This window comes from Octopus bimaculoides, chromosome 6, assembly GCF_046866305.1.
Source record: "Octopus bimaculoides isolate indiv1 chromosome 6, ASM4686630v1, whole genome shotgun sequence".
Taxonomy (NCBI): Eukaryota; Metazoa; Mollusca; class Cephalopoda; order Octopoda; family Octopodidae; genus Octopus; species Octopus bimaculoides.
In genome coordinates this window covers 55,964,196-55,978,912 of record NC_142933.1, presented here as the reverse complement: position 1 = coordinate 55,978,912, position 14,717 = coordinate 55,964,196, and the positions used below count along the sequence as shown (strand labels likewise).

General features: G+C 35.9%; 1 protein-coding gene across 8 annotated transcripts in view; it reads left to right on the top strand.

Annotated features, from left to right (window-relative positions):
* Window positions 1-14,717, top strand: part of LOC106882709 (dynamin-binding protein) — a 308,006-nt gene that overhangs the window by 238,997 nt on the left and 54,292 nt on the right. For all 8 annotated transcript variants that reach the window (XM_052968787.2, XM_089353937.1, XM_089353934.1 and 5 more), the window contains one exon: window positions 11,256-11,394. In XM_052968787.2, coding sequence (XP_052824747.1) covers window positions 11,256-11,394 — 139 coding nt within the window. The remainder of the gene's footprint in view (window positions 1-11,255; window positions 11,395-14,717) is intronic.

The following is a 14,717-nucleotide window of genomic DNA, read 5'->3' as shown; positions in this document are numbered from 1 at the left end:
TTTGTTTACATCAATTCGGCAGAGATAGAGAGAGCGCGCCCTCCCTCTCTATCTCTCTCCCTCCCTTACACACATTTATCTCTCTTTCTTTCTCTCTCTCCCTCTCTCACACTAACAAAAGAACTTCACATACACACCACACTTTCTGTCTGGCATACTCACTATAAAAAGATAGCGTCTATTTCTTTTTGGCAACATGTGTTTTGTGTGTAATGTTGCTGTGTGTGTGTGAGAGAAAGAAAGAAACAAAGAGAGATAACTGGCATGTGTATGTAAGGGAGGAAGAGATAGAGAGAGAGGGTATTTTTTTCTGTTTGACTGCTGCTTACCACACAGACGCTGGCAAAGAAAATGTATCTCTCCTTCACCCTCCCTCTCACAAACATACAATTTCTCTCTCTCTCTCTCTCTCGCCTTCACGTGCGTACGCACAGATTTGACTTCGCCTTGTCAACAAACTTCAAAATTGGTAAAAGTTTATCGATTTTTACAGGTATACGCGGGTACCTCTGAGAGAGAAAGTTCACTAAAATGCACATAGGGTCATTCCGAATCTTCTCCTAAAATTGGAGCAACATGCGTGCTAATTTGTGGACGTGCATAAACCACATTCACGTACACACACACACAAGCATCCTCTGTTTTATAGATATTGATAGAATACAGTATCACAGAAGTATATTCCAAGGGGACAATCTCTTTGTGGTGTTGCTTATACTTTCTGTAAACTCCTTGTCATTCATATTAAAGAAGTCTGAAGGATATTTCACTGGTTCACAAGGAAACAGAAGTACCAAAATTACATGCTGTTTCTTTATTGATGACTTGAAATTACATGCAAAGAGTATGCATGAGATGAAAAAGAGCCTTGACCTACAACATTCTCTAAAGATGATAGGGTTGGAGTTTGGCCAAGATAAATGTTGCTATATGGTTGTGAAAAGTGAGAAAACTGTAAAACAAACTAACATCTCTATCAATGACCTACCTGTTTCCCCTGTATCTGATTAGGAATTTTACAGGTACCTTGGGGTGGATGAAAACACATCTTCCAATAGCACCTGTAATTAGGCAAGTGTCACTAAACAATATTACAGCTGAATAAAGAAAATGTGGATCTTGGAACTCTCTGCATTCAATAAAATAGTGGCCCACAATGTATTTGCAGTGCCAGTACTCATACCAACATTTGGGCTACTTGATTGGACTCTTGATGAGATCCAATCCATTGATGTGAAAACCTGGAAGATACTAACCAACACACATAATTTCCACATCAACAATGATGTAGACCATCTCTATCTAAAACGAAAACAAGTTGACAGAGGCTTAACATCAATCCAGACTGCCTATGAATGTCGCATCATATCTCTTCGCCAACATCTTTTAACCACCAAGTGTTGAAGTGAATCCCTTGACCAAGTTTGCATACATGAGGCTTGGAAGCAGCTCCCTGAACAGCATTCCTTGTCTGATAACCTTAAATACATCCCCAAAGAAGTTGCACAACTCTACTGCAGCATATCATCATATGAAAGGAGCATATATCAGTAGAAGACCATGCATGGATATGTTAGTAAAAAGCGCTGGGATGGTAGTAACATTGATCACCAAAGCAGTCTATCATGGACCAATACCCGAATTACTAACTCCCACTTTGAAGGGTATATGTTTGCAATCCAGGTACAAGAAATATCAACCAAATACCTGGTGCACAAGAGGAACAAAGATACAGGAAAAGCAGCAAAATGTGATAATTGACACAAACTTTGTGGAGTTAACACCAAAGATATCACGCACATCATTAGCAGCTGTCCAAAAATATCATCTACCAATAAGACATGATGTAGGTAGGACACTGTATAATGAGACCCGTTGGAAGGACAACCCTGAGGCCAAAGAAATAAGAACCTACAGTGTAGTAGAAATGATAACCACTCATGATAAAAAGGAGTACTGGTGGAATGTCCCAGTGAAAACCTCAATAAAATGTAAACACAACAGACCTGACATAATGATTTGGGATAGAGAACAGTTGTGGATATCAGCTACCCAACTGCGAAAAAGAAAATACCTATGCTGAATTATTGAGGAATCTACAGCTACTCTATCCTGATTACAAGTTCGGGTTTATACAGATCCAAGCCATCACTGGAACTGTAAAAATCTGTAAAACCAGAAGTTTGTCATTTAAGTATATATGTGCATGTCTAGACATGCTACTATATGCATGAGAATACATACATAAAACAAAACATACAAATCTGCACATATACATACAAAAATACTCCGTTGATGTTGTTGAAATTTCAATGAAGGTGCCTTGGATCGAGGCTGGAAACCAGCTTTCGCTATTGGCAAGAATTCTTGAAATAAAACTGAATAATTACATACATACACACACACACACACACACACACACACACACACACACACACACACACATACAAAGAGCTTCCACACAATTTCCATCTATCCTAGTCTAACAAAGAAGATATTTGCCCAACCTGTTGCAGAATAGATTTGAACCTAGAACCATGTACATGTAAAGTAGACTTCTCAATCATGCATTTTTTTTAGTTCAAATGTGTTAATGTCAGCTTTGTTTCAGCCCTCCAGGGTTGATGAAATATTCTAATACTGGGATTAATTCAATCAACTATTCCTTTCCATAAAATTCATAGCCTTGTGCCAAAGTTAGAATCATTATTAAAGCAGAGTTACATCTTCAATCCTAATATCTAGTTAACAAATATTTTAAATTATGAGAAAAATGTTAGGAATTAGTTTAATTCATTGCGATTTCAAATTGATTGTTGCCATGATTAATATCTTAAATGGTGCTGACTTCAGTTCTATTTAATGTATAGTTAAAATTCTTAATAAAGTGGCATAACTAGTTGAATACTGCCTAACTGACCCAAATACCAACATTTTCTTCTACCTTTTCACAAATTCTCTTGTCACTTTTCCCATTCTTTTCTCACCAAAAATAAGAAAATGAAAAAAGCAAAAATATCAATAAATTTTATTAGCTGTGAAAATATTCCCTCCAAAACAGCTATTCAATTTTAATCAATTTCTGTACTCATAATCGATGATTATCAAGATAGCTTGCATTGTTTAATATCACTCTCAACTACTGAACTGGTTTTGATACTCAAAGCAGAAAAAAGTGAAAGCAGGTTTAATTTCAATATGTTATTATTCTATTGTTGTATTTGATTGATTATCCTTGATCCTGTAAACAGTTTGTGAATGAATATTAGTTAATTATAAAATTGTCTTTCCACCTATTTAAGATTTCCAAAATTTTAAAAAGATGCTCAACTGTATGAATTTTCAATCTATGTTTCATGCTTCAGCACATGATAATATTACAGTTGAATTATATTATTTTAATGTATTACTTCAAAGTTTCTACCAAAATTTATATGCTGTCCTTTTCACTGTTTGTCCACATGATTTTTCAGCCAATAAGCTGTTAGTGTTTTTACATTTCTTTGTTTATTCCAATTCTTATAAACTGAAGAGCCCCTTTATCTTTTCAAACAAATGAAAAAGACATTTTTCATTTATTGACTAAACTCAGCCTTGAATATGATAAAGTTGATTTTGGAGTTGGTAAAAAAACAAATTCCTTTATGAAACATACGCACAAAAAAATAAGGTAATAAATAAAATGTTTGATATTAGAAATAAAAGACACTTGAAGCAGATTTTTGGCTACGACATTTTGTTAGATGAGATTGAACAAGTTTACCTCAATCAAATTTTTAGTGTCTATATTTTTGAGCAATTACATAGTAACTCAAGTTTCTTTGCTAATATGAGTGCACGCATGGCTGTCTGGCTAAGTGTCAGCTATCATAGCCAAAGGTTTGTGAGTGAAATTTGGTAGACAGAGATTTTGCTGAAGACCATTGTTTGTGTATGTGTATGTATTGGGTTAGCTAAAAACTCCATTTGGTTTTTATCACCACTAAATTTCCAGTACTCTAATGAATAGCTAACTTCAATCTGTCCATTGTGCATGCACACTTGTTAGATATTTGACACTTCAACATAGTTTGATGCAACCTTGCAACAAGCCAGGTTGTATTTTATGTGCTTGAGATCATTTTGAAATGGAGAACCAGAATGAACATAATTGACACCTCATGCTTTTTTTTAAAAAGGCAGGGAAATGGCAACTTACAGGAAGCTATGCATTGTGTACAGAGAGGATGCTATCACAGAACATGTGGGCCAGAATTGGTTTTCAATATTTCAATTGGGAAACTTTTTGGCTCAAGACACACTCTGCCAGACAATTGAGGTTACCAGCAACAAATTGAAAGAGTTAGTCAACAATGTTATAAATCCAGAATGATTGCAGAAATATTCAAATCAAGTGTTGAAAACCATCTGCATCAACTGTGTTACATCAGCAGCCTTGATGTTAGGGTCCTACATCAATTGAATTAAGCTAACCTCGCCCAACGGATTTATATCTGCAAAATATTAAGAAAATGATCCTGTTTGGAAGATAATGGTGATAGGGGACAAAAAATGGATCGTCTATAACAATGTGAAGCACAAACAATCACAGGGGAAGTGGGTGAACCACCACAAATAATCTCCAAAACAGGACTTTTTCCACAGAAGGTTATGCTTTCAATTTGGTAGGATTGGAAGGGTGTTGTCTTTCACAAACTTCTTCCTACAGATGGGCCATCAATACTGTGACCTGTGGGACAACTTAAATGCAGCATCCCACTAGATGTGTGCAGCACATGCTAATTGTAATAGTATTGTCTTTGATCACAACAATGACAGACCTGACACTTCTTTGCAGACATGGCAGTAATTACAGGGGATTGACTGGGAATTTTTGCTGCAACTTCCATATTCATCTGACCTTGCACCTTCAGATTTCCACTCATTTTGGTCTCTTCAAAATTCACTGGATGGATGGACCTTCACCTAGAAGAGTTTTTCACCAGTAAAGATAGGAAATTTTTTTGAGCAGAGAATAATAGATCCTCCCACAAGATGGTAGAAGATACTGGTATAAAACAGTAGTTATATCAGTGAGTGAATAAATCACTTTATATTTAAATCTTGTATCTCATTTTCATTTAAAAAACTGAATAGACTTTTTGGCCGACCCAATATGTGTGGATGTATATATGTATGTGCATTTTTGTATAGAAAGCATAACACCTGGATGACCACAATTCAATAACTGAAACCAATTAAAGAATGAAAATGCAGTGAAATAAACATTTAGTTCAACTGGAGCTCATATTTAACACTGAATTGTGCTTGATGCAGTCTCTAATTATCTTCAGGTATTGTGTTTTTACATTTAAGCAGATTTTTACCATTTTGTTACCAATTGAGCCAATAAGAAAGATCCTCTCTACATAGTTACCTAAGCTGTTGTAAATAGCAACCAAATCACACTATTGTTTAAAAAGTAAATTATATTGGATATAGTAGCCTTGCATACTGTGGTGAAGTGGATCTAATTCACATGAACCTCTTAACATTTATTTTTAAAATGAGAACTGCTTAATTTTTAGCTGTACACTGAAGAGAGACTACTCAGAAACCTTATATCAACTATCATGATTCAGCTGACTCTACTGGCTCTTCAATGTTTTACAGTTAAAATTAATGACTGTTTAAATTCAAAAGATTGGTAAAGTTTGTTTGCCATGATGTTTGTATGTATCATCATCATTTATTCATACACTTTCTCCATGCTGACATGGATCAGACAAGACTACTTGAGCTAATGTACTATAGCTAGATGTTCTTCCTGATTCCAACCTTTATTTGTTTTACAATTTACAAATAAGGCACTCTATTCCCTTGTTTGCAAGTATCAAACAACTACTGGATGTTTTGTTTACAGGGGATATGTTACTACTGCCAAAGTGGTGTCCATACAAAGACATGCAGAGACAAACAAACACATACACACAACTTCTGTATAGCTTCCTTCTATCAAATTTCACTGAAGACATTGGTGAACCCAGGGCCATAGTAGAAGACACTTATCTGATGTGCCACACAGTGGGATCTAATTCTTTAACCACACAGTCATGCTGGTATCTAGGCCATGCTTATGTTTCTGTATTTATGGATGCATGGCTGTTTTGCCGATGACATTAATATTTTTAATGCATCTATATCATGCTTGGGTGTATGATTGTGTTTACACCTGTTCTAACCACCCCCTCCACCTTTTGCCTCTTTGCTTCCCTCGCTATACCATAATTTCTTCCTTCTCCCCTACAATATTATGATGCCTATCATCATAATTGTATCTCTATTTATTGTTTGATGCATTGCACGTATCTATCTTGCAGTCCAACTTTATAAATTTTCAGCATCCCTCTCTTTGCTTCTTTCACTTATCACACTATTGCATCACTAAACATGAACTTGCTTGTCCCTTACTTCACAAAAGTAACCTCTTATCTTCAGTTCTAGCCCTCATTTCCTTATTCTCAGAGGAAGGACCTGAGTGGTAAACCATCATCAATTTCCTCAAATTTAGATTTTACCCGAATTTAATGTTGTATTAAGAAAACAATATTTTAATAAAGTCATTTTATTATAGTTAGCACAGTAAACTGATTGTTAACCCTTTAGCATTTAAACCAACCATATCCAGCCCAAATATTCTACTTATTTTATTTCCAAACAGGCCAAATCTGACCTCTCATACTTACTCTATAATGTTATTCTAAAAATAACAATCAGATCATAAAATCTCAAAGCTACATGGTAATGCATGATTAATTCAAATCAATGTGAATAAATGGGCATTACATTTGACACATAAATCTGAATACTAAAGGGTTAAAATGTTGGCAGTGAAGCAAACCAAATCTAATTGTTAAACTTTTGGTAGCTTACAACTGCCTATATGATGGTCATGGCTGGAATGCCTCTGATCCTAAGTATATTCAGTCAGAGGTGACCTGTAGCTGAACAACAACAGCACTATGTCCCATAATAAAGATGAGATGGGTGTATACAGTTAAAAATGTCAATTGTATTCTTCAATGAGCTTATATTTGCTATATTTTAAGCAGTTGACTATAGCTATCTGACAACAATCATAACAATAGGAATTGTGTTAAAAGTATATGCCTCTCTGTCAAATAGATCAACAAAAGATGAATTATATAGAGAATGAAACATCATTTATTGTCATTTTTTATATATCTCCAGATCCTATGACAGATTGCCAAGGATCCATTAGAAAGCAAGTGGCTCTATTTTACAGCTGACATAAAATTTTTGTTAATGCATTTGTATTGATGGACTGTAAGCTTTCTGCTAATGTCTAATATAGTAAAAAATCATCATTAGCTACTTGCAAAGTTCATCACCTGAAGTAATGGCTCACTTCAAGCAGATGTGTGAAATAAATTTAATGTGGTGGGGTTGCTGTCTACTATGATCTGACATGTGTGACTTGAAAGAATGGAGTTTAGAAAAGCATAGGAATTAATAACATCAACTGTGTGTGAGAGACAGAGAGAGAGAGAAAGAGAGAGGGAGAAAGTATCAAATCTGTAAAGATAGGAAATGAAAATTGAAAAAGCATATATTATAAACTCTGAAAATGCATTCAAGTGTTATGAAAAAATATCTAAATTTTGAACCACAATTTAATTATACTCTAAGAACAGGCTTCACTCTTGCTTCACAGAGATTTGATCAATGTCAGGAAAGTCATTCAGCTGTAAAGATTCAACGTAAAAGTGATAAATAAAAAGAATAACAACCACTAAATTTCCAACTGAAAATTTGCAGGTCCATCTAGCTCTTGAGAATATTTCAAAAGGTTGCAACTTTGAATTTTCTTTTTCTTTTCTTTTGTATATGAGGGATCTAATCAGATGAGGAAGGAAACGACAGTTGGGCCATTGAAACTGGTCGATGGAAAGAGAAGGAAAACTCAAAGCATTCCTGCAGTAGTAATCAGTGGTTTCAAGATATTGGAGTTATCCTGGTCTGGATGCTTGCAACAGAATGAATTCCACTAAGGATAAATAGTTGCTGTTGAACTGGCAACAGTTTAAATCTGCCACCCAAAGATTTATATAAAATGCTGGATCACAAATCCAAAGGTCAAAAGAATAGATTTCAGTCAGAATTGCTCTTTGTTGTTGTTTAAACACAAGTTAGTTCTGGTGAAGTAGTCAAAGACATTCTAGCTTTGACCATCCTATCTTTATATAGACATATCTAGGATACCATTATCCAATAAATTCTTTTAAGATAATTTGGGGAAGATATGGCTGTTATTTTTCTCAGGTCTAGCAGCTCTTTCACTGGCTGGGGCATTGGTTGAATAAATTGTTTTTTTTTTGTTTATTTGTTTGTTGAGTTTTTTTTCCCCATTTAAATAATGCTTGGGTAGTTACTCCTCTGCTTAGTAAAGGTGGTACCTATTGCTTGTTAAGCATACTGAGGTAAGGAAGGATACATTTAGGAGCTCTCTGCACTGGTTATGACAAGTTTTTATCTGATGACAATTTCATTAGTAATCACATCTCTTAATTTGCTGAGCCAATGAGGTGGTCCCTCAGCTTGGTTGCTTGACTTACTTGAAATAGCAACCAAATCTCCTTCAAATTACACTCTTCTAAAAAAAGTAGAGAAGTTCATATTGGATGATATAGTCTGACATAAACTGTGAAAAGTCAGGATGGCCATGATTAGAGTACCCTTCATCATTAGTCAGCCCTGCCTAGGATGACCTGGGGCTAAACAACACAACACTTGAGTGGTTTCCAAGAAAATGGGCATTTAGTCTATTTTAGTATGGAACAAGAAATAAGAATAGATATTTCAATCAATACTTCATTAACCAGTTAGTTTTTAGTGTGTCTTCACTTGGTTTTCTTTTCTTGTTGGGTTGATGTGGCAGCTCTCAGTAACAAACATGGGAAGACTGAAGTATAAAAATACAAAGAAAATAGATCTTAAACAAGGAAATTTTTAAGTGTTGTTGATTATTCTAACTTCTAATTATTGATTTCTCACATCAGCTCAAAACTACAAATGTGTAACAAAGCAATATCATCATTTGAATCAACCATCAGTAACAAACTGCATCTATGTGATCACTCAGTCTGCTAGAAAGAGTCACCAAGTCTCTATCAGTTTATAGCTTACCATGTGTTAAAATTAAAATGGGATGACACATTGATTAATGTGATCCAAGGTATACTGTATCAAAAAAAGTATTGGATATTTATGGCTAGAGCACCTTTGATCATAAATGTGTTGGATCAGGGCTGACCTGGGGCTAAGCAACAACCAGAAACACAAGAGCCTCTATGTAGTTGCTCAGCCTGTTAGAGACAGCAGCCAAATTTCCTACAAATCACACCCTACGATGTTAAAGAAAGGACAGATAAAACGGACAAAGTAATCTTTGATTGATAAAGAATATGAGTATGTGGCTACATGATACTCTGAATCGGTTAACCGAATGTTGAACAATAACAACAGTACATTGGAAATAGCAATAATCATTTCCTTTGACAAAGTAATTGCCTACTTTTTATCGTTATAATTTAATTAATCGAAATAGATCGCATCTATTATTGAAATGCTAAGTTAGGCTCTATGGAATTTGAACTAAAACATAGATACTGTAATGTATGCAGTTAAGAACTACACCATTTCTGACACTTCAATGTTTTGAGAGAGAGAGAGAGAGGGAGGAGAGAGAAGGAAGGAAGAGAGAGAAGGGGGCAGAGAGAGAGAGTGTGTGCAATATTGTTGAGTATTAATATGTACATAATTTAGTAAATATCGTTGCCATCATCATCAAACTACCTTCATCTTTGTCACCATCTTACACACTTTAGTATCCACATTCTGGTGTTGGATTTAAACTTTCTCACAACAGTTCTAACAATAATTGTTGCAGACAACAACAATAGTCTTTGTTTTACAGAAAAAAATAAAAACTTCATGTTAAAAAATAAAACTTTAATAATTCTTTTCAAAAGTCAAGTTTAGTCATTGTGTGTGGTATGTGTTTATGTGTGATCAAGAGGTTTCTCATAGTCATGTAAGATATCCACTAAGTGGTGACATCAGTGTGTGTGATTAGTTTGTTGTGGACTGGGAAGCTGATGAATTCCATAATTAATATTGGAGGTTAGTGTCCGAGTATGTATTCTTCTGTGTTTTTCAACTATACTTTGTGACATTATACTGAAACTGTTTGGTGTTTAAATTTTGGATTTATGAATTGGACAAACAGCAAAAAATAAATTTATGGCCTTTGTGGATTACAATGGTTCTCATTGGATAATTTAGTCAAGTTTGATCTTTGAAGAGTGCTTTTAAAGTATTTGCCTGGATTTTTAATCTCTTTTTTTTGCCTAAAACAGCTTACCTCTCTACTATACTCCTTTTCAGTTGAGGAAACTTTTTTTTGTCCTGTGAGTTACATAGCAACTTAACTGCTGCTGATGCCATGAAAAAGGCCTCTACCACACTCTGTAAAGTGGTTGGCATTAGGAAGACCATCCAATCATAGAAAGCATGCTAAAACAGGCATTGGAGAATGGTACATTCCTCCAACTCACATCCTGTCAAAACTATCCAGCCCATGCAAACATGGAAGGAAAACATTATGAGTACTCAATTTATATTGTGAGTTAGCCAGGTATTTCTTCAATGATAAGTGGGCTACCTCTGTCGTACACTAATCTCTTGGTTCCAATACCTCTCTCAACCAAGAGGTCCTTGTCTCATGAGCTCACAGGTGCTCATGCCATATAAAAATGCCAATTTTGGTGTCACATAAAAATCACCCATGCTGGTGCCACATGAAAAGCACCCATACTGGTGTCATGTAAGAAGCACTTGTGCAGGTACCACATACAAAGCACCCATGCCAGTGCCACATATAAAGCACACATGTTGGTTCCACATATAAAGCACTGATGCTGGTGCCATATAGAAAGCACCTTGTACACTCTGTAAAGTTGTTGGCATTAGGAAGGATATCTAGCTGTAGAAATCTTGCCAAAACAGATAGTTGGAGCCTGGTACAGCTCTCTAGCTGGCCAGCTCCTGTCAAACCATCCATGCTAGCATGCAAAATGAACATGAAATGATGATGGTGGGTATAATTATGTTTATGTGTAGTGAAAGAGTGAAATACCAGCTGTGTATAAATAAATATATGTATATATTAAATATAAAATCTCTTTGTTTTACAGAAGTATCAAGCTTCCCATTCAAAACTCCTAAGTGAATTAGCTGGTGCAAATGAAGAAAAACAGCAACGAGTTCAGCTAGATATTGACAGTATTAGCTGTCACATCAAAAAACTTACAGAACACCTTAACTTGATGAAGTGTAAGTAACAAAGTAGTCTTTAAATTTCAGATTTTAAATAGCTGTATTTTTATTGGTTGCCTTATGCATGTAGTTAAATATGTATAAATATAAGAAATAATATTTATAGACTATATTCTAAATCTTAAACCATTCACCAAAATCATAATTAGTCAAGCTTAGAAAAAAAACTTTGAGAACGATCAAGAGATAAATTATCAAACATTAATCCTCCATTGTTTCAACCAGATGTATAAAAGTATAAAATGTATAAGTACATTTTTGTTGGTTTGAAATGAGTCACATTCCTTTAAACTATATTCCATCACAAATAGATTGTATGGAATCATATTTAGGCTCTTGAGAAGACTGTCCAGGAACTTTGTGGCATTATTTGTTTGAATGCAAAAATTACTAGTCTGAGAGAAAGGACATTTTAAAACTGGTCTTAAAAAGGCTACCTTGATTGGAGGTGTAGTTTATTTTCAATGATTCACCAACCATAAAAAAATTTAATTCAAGGAGCCTCTAAAAAGATTTAACCAGTTTGTATATCTTTCTCCCTTTTTTCCTTTCTAGTTCACTTTTTTCTTCTGCTTTGATATAACAGGTATTATATACTTTTTTTCCCCCCATCAGTCATGACTAACCAACTTTACCAGAGTATTTAAACTGGTTAGATAAATAAATAAGATAATATGTATACAAGTATCATGTATAGTCATATCCATGTTTCATAAACATTGTGAAATTAGGTCCCATTGTTAAACCACTGGACTATGAGCAGTTTGGAAACAGGACCAAGCTGCAACAAGGATTGACTCCATCTTCATGCCAAGCTTTCAAAAACCTTGTTATTTAATTATTTAGCCCTTTAGCATTTAATCTGGTCACATCCAGCCCAAATATTCTTCCTGTTTTATGTTCAAGCTGGCCAGATTTGACCTTTCACACCTATCCTACAATGCCATTCTAAAAATAAACAATCAAGTTGTTGAAATCTCAGAGCTACAAGAAAATGCATGATTAATTCAAAACAATGTGAATAAATAAGTATTACATTTGACAGAATAATCTGAATGATAAAGGGTTAACCACTGTACCTAATTTCACAGCAAGGCTAACTATATTGTTTATTAAACATATGGATACAATACTATACACACACACACACACACACATATATTCATAGCTCTCACAGTATTAGTACTCTAGTTTATATATATATATATATATATATATATAGTCCAATTAAACAAATAAACAAATAAAAAAAAACGAACATGAGGCCATGCACAAGAAATGAGCTTGATGCTCAGTGAATGGAGAGAGTTTGACATTTCAAGCATAGTTCTTCATTGGAAAGGAGAAAGGGAAAAGTCCAAAGATGGAGAAGAAATAGCCAATAGCACATATGTAGTTACATTGCTGGGCACAGCTATGGGTATGTGGTTAAGAAGTTCATTTCACAATATTTATTTTCAAGTTCCATCCCACTAAACAACTACCTGTCAAGTATTTTCTGTTATAGCTCTGAGCTGACCAAAAGGAAACTTTGTAGAGGTCCATCGTGTATATAATATATGTGTTTATGTCGTACTGTGTGTGTATGTTCATCTTTCACTGCTTGACAATGTTGGTTTATTTACATTGCCATAGCTTTGCAATTCAGCAAAACGGATACCTATAGAATAAGTATTAGACTTAAAATAAGTACTAGGGTCTATTTCTACTACTAAACCCTTCAAGCAGTGCCCCACCATTGTCACTGCCCAATGACTGAAAAGGTAAAAGAATAAGAAAATATTATTTGTTTGTTTGTTTTTATGTCCATTTTGAGCATAGACAATGTTTATATGGGTTAAAAGAATATATTATTAAGGCACTATTCTACTGCCAGATGCCCTTCTTGTTGCTAACTCTTATTTGTTTTTCAAATAAGTGATCTCTCATTCCACACATCTTTGAAGGCGCAAAAGATAGTAGCCAATTTGTTGACAAGGAATATGACAACAGTATTACGACTTGTAACTCAGTACCTTTCAGAGAAGCACAAATGTAAATAAACACTGACACGCATGCAAGCACACAAACATACACACAGTATATGTATATATGTATGTATATATATATATATATATATATATATATATATATATATGGGAGAATATACGAAAAAACAACAACAGACGAGGACAGGTGGTGTAAATAACAAAAGGACGTATTAGTATGACGCTCGGGAATACGGAAAGTCTTTGACGTTTCGAGCTACGCTCTTCAACAGAAAGAATACGGAGACAAGGAGAAAAACACGGAGAAAAAAAATTGAATAGTGTTCAGTCAACGGTCAATCATAATAATGGCTGATCATAACAATGGCTGACCGGAAGTTAGAAATTCTTTTTTCAGGAGAGCTAAGAAAAGGGGGAGATAACAAACGGTGATCGAAGAACGAGGGGTTGTGTGTGGGAGATAGAATGCTGGTGATCTTGACGTATGTAGTGTGAAAATGGGGAAGGGAGAAAGCAGTTGGTCAGTTTTAGTGTGTGCATGGTGTGATGCGAGGGTATTGGTGTGGTGTGATGTGAGGGTGTTGGGAGGTGGGGAAGGCATGGGTGGAGTGTGGGTTAGGCTGAGGGTGGGGTAGAGGTAGGGGTCTGTGGGTAGGGGTGGGTGGTGGGTGTAAGGAATTGGATGGGGTGGAGTGGGAAGGTAGAGTGTGTTGGGGTGTGGTGGGATGAGCTTATGAGGGGGTGTTGAAGATGAAGGGAGAAGGGGAAGGTGGATGTAAGAGAGGGGGAAGATGGGTATGGGAGGGGAGAGAGGGTGGGAGGAGGAGAAGTTGAGATAGGAGTGTGAGTCTGTGTGTTTGTAGTGGATGGAGGTGCTAAGGGCGGAGTGGAGGATGCTGACTGAAATGTCGAGAAAGGGGACAGAGGTGTCAGAGACAGTACAGGAGAAGTGGAGGGCAGGATGGAAAGACTGAACGAAAGAGAGGAACGAGTCAAGATGTTCGCGGGAGAGTGAGGTGGCACCGATACAGTCGTCAATATACCGACCGTATAGTTCGGGAGTAGGACCAGTGAAACTGGAGAATATTTGGGCCTCAACATAACCAACGAAGAGGTTCGCGTATTTGGGGCCCATTCTCGTCCCCATGGCCACTCCCGAGAACTGCTGGTAGATATCTCCCGCGAACGAGAAGCAGTTGAGAGATAGGTCAAGTTCGGCCAGACGAATGAGTGTGGAGGTGTCGGGTTGTGGGCTGGGGCGTTGGTCTAGAAAAAACTTCAGGGCACGCAGCCCCTCATCGTGGGGATCACTGTATAGAGGCTCTGGATGTC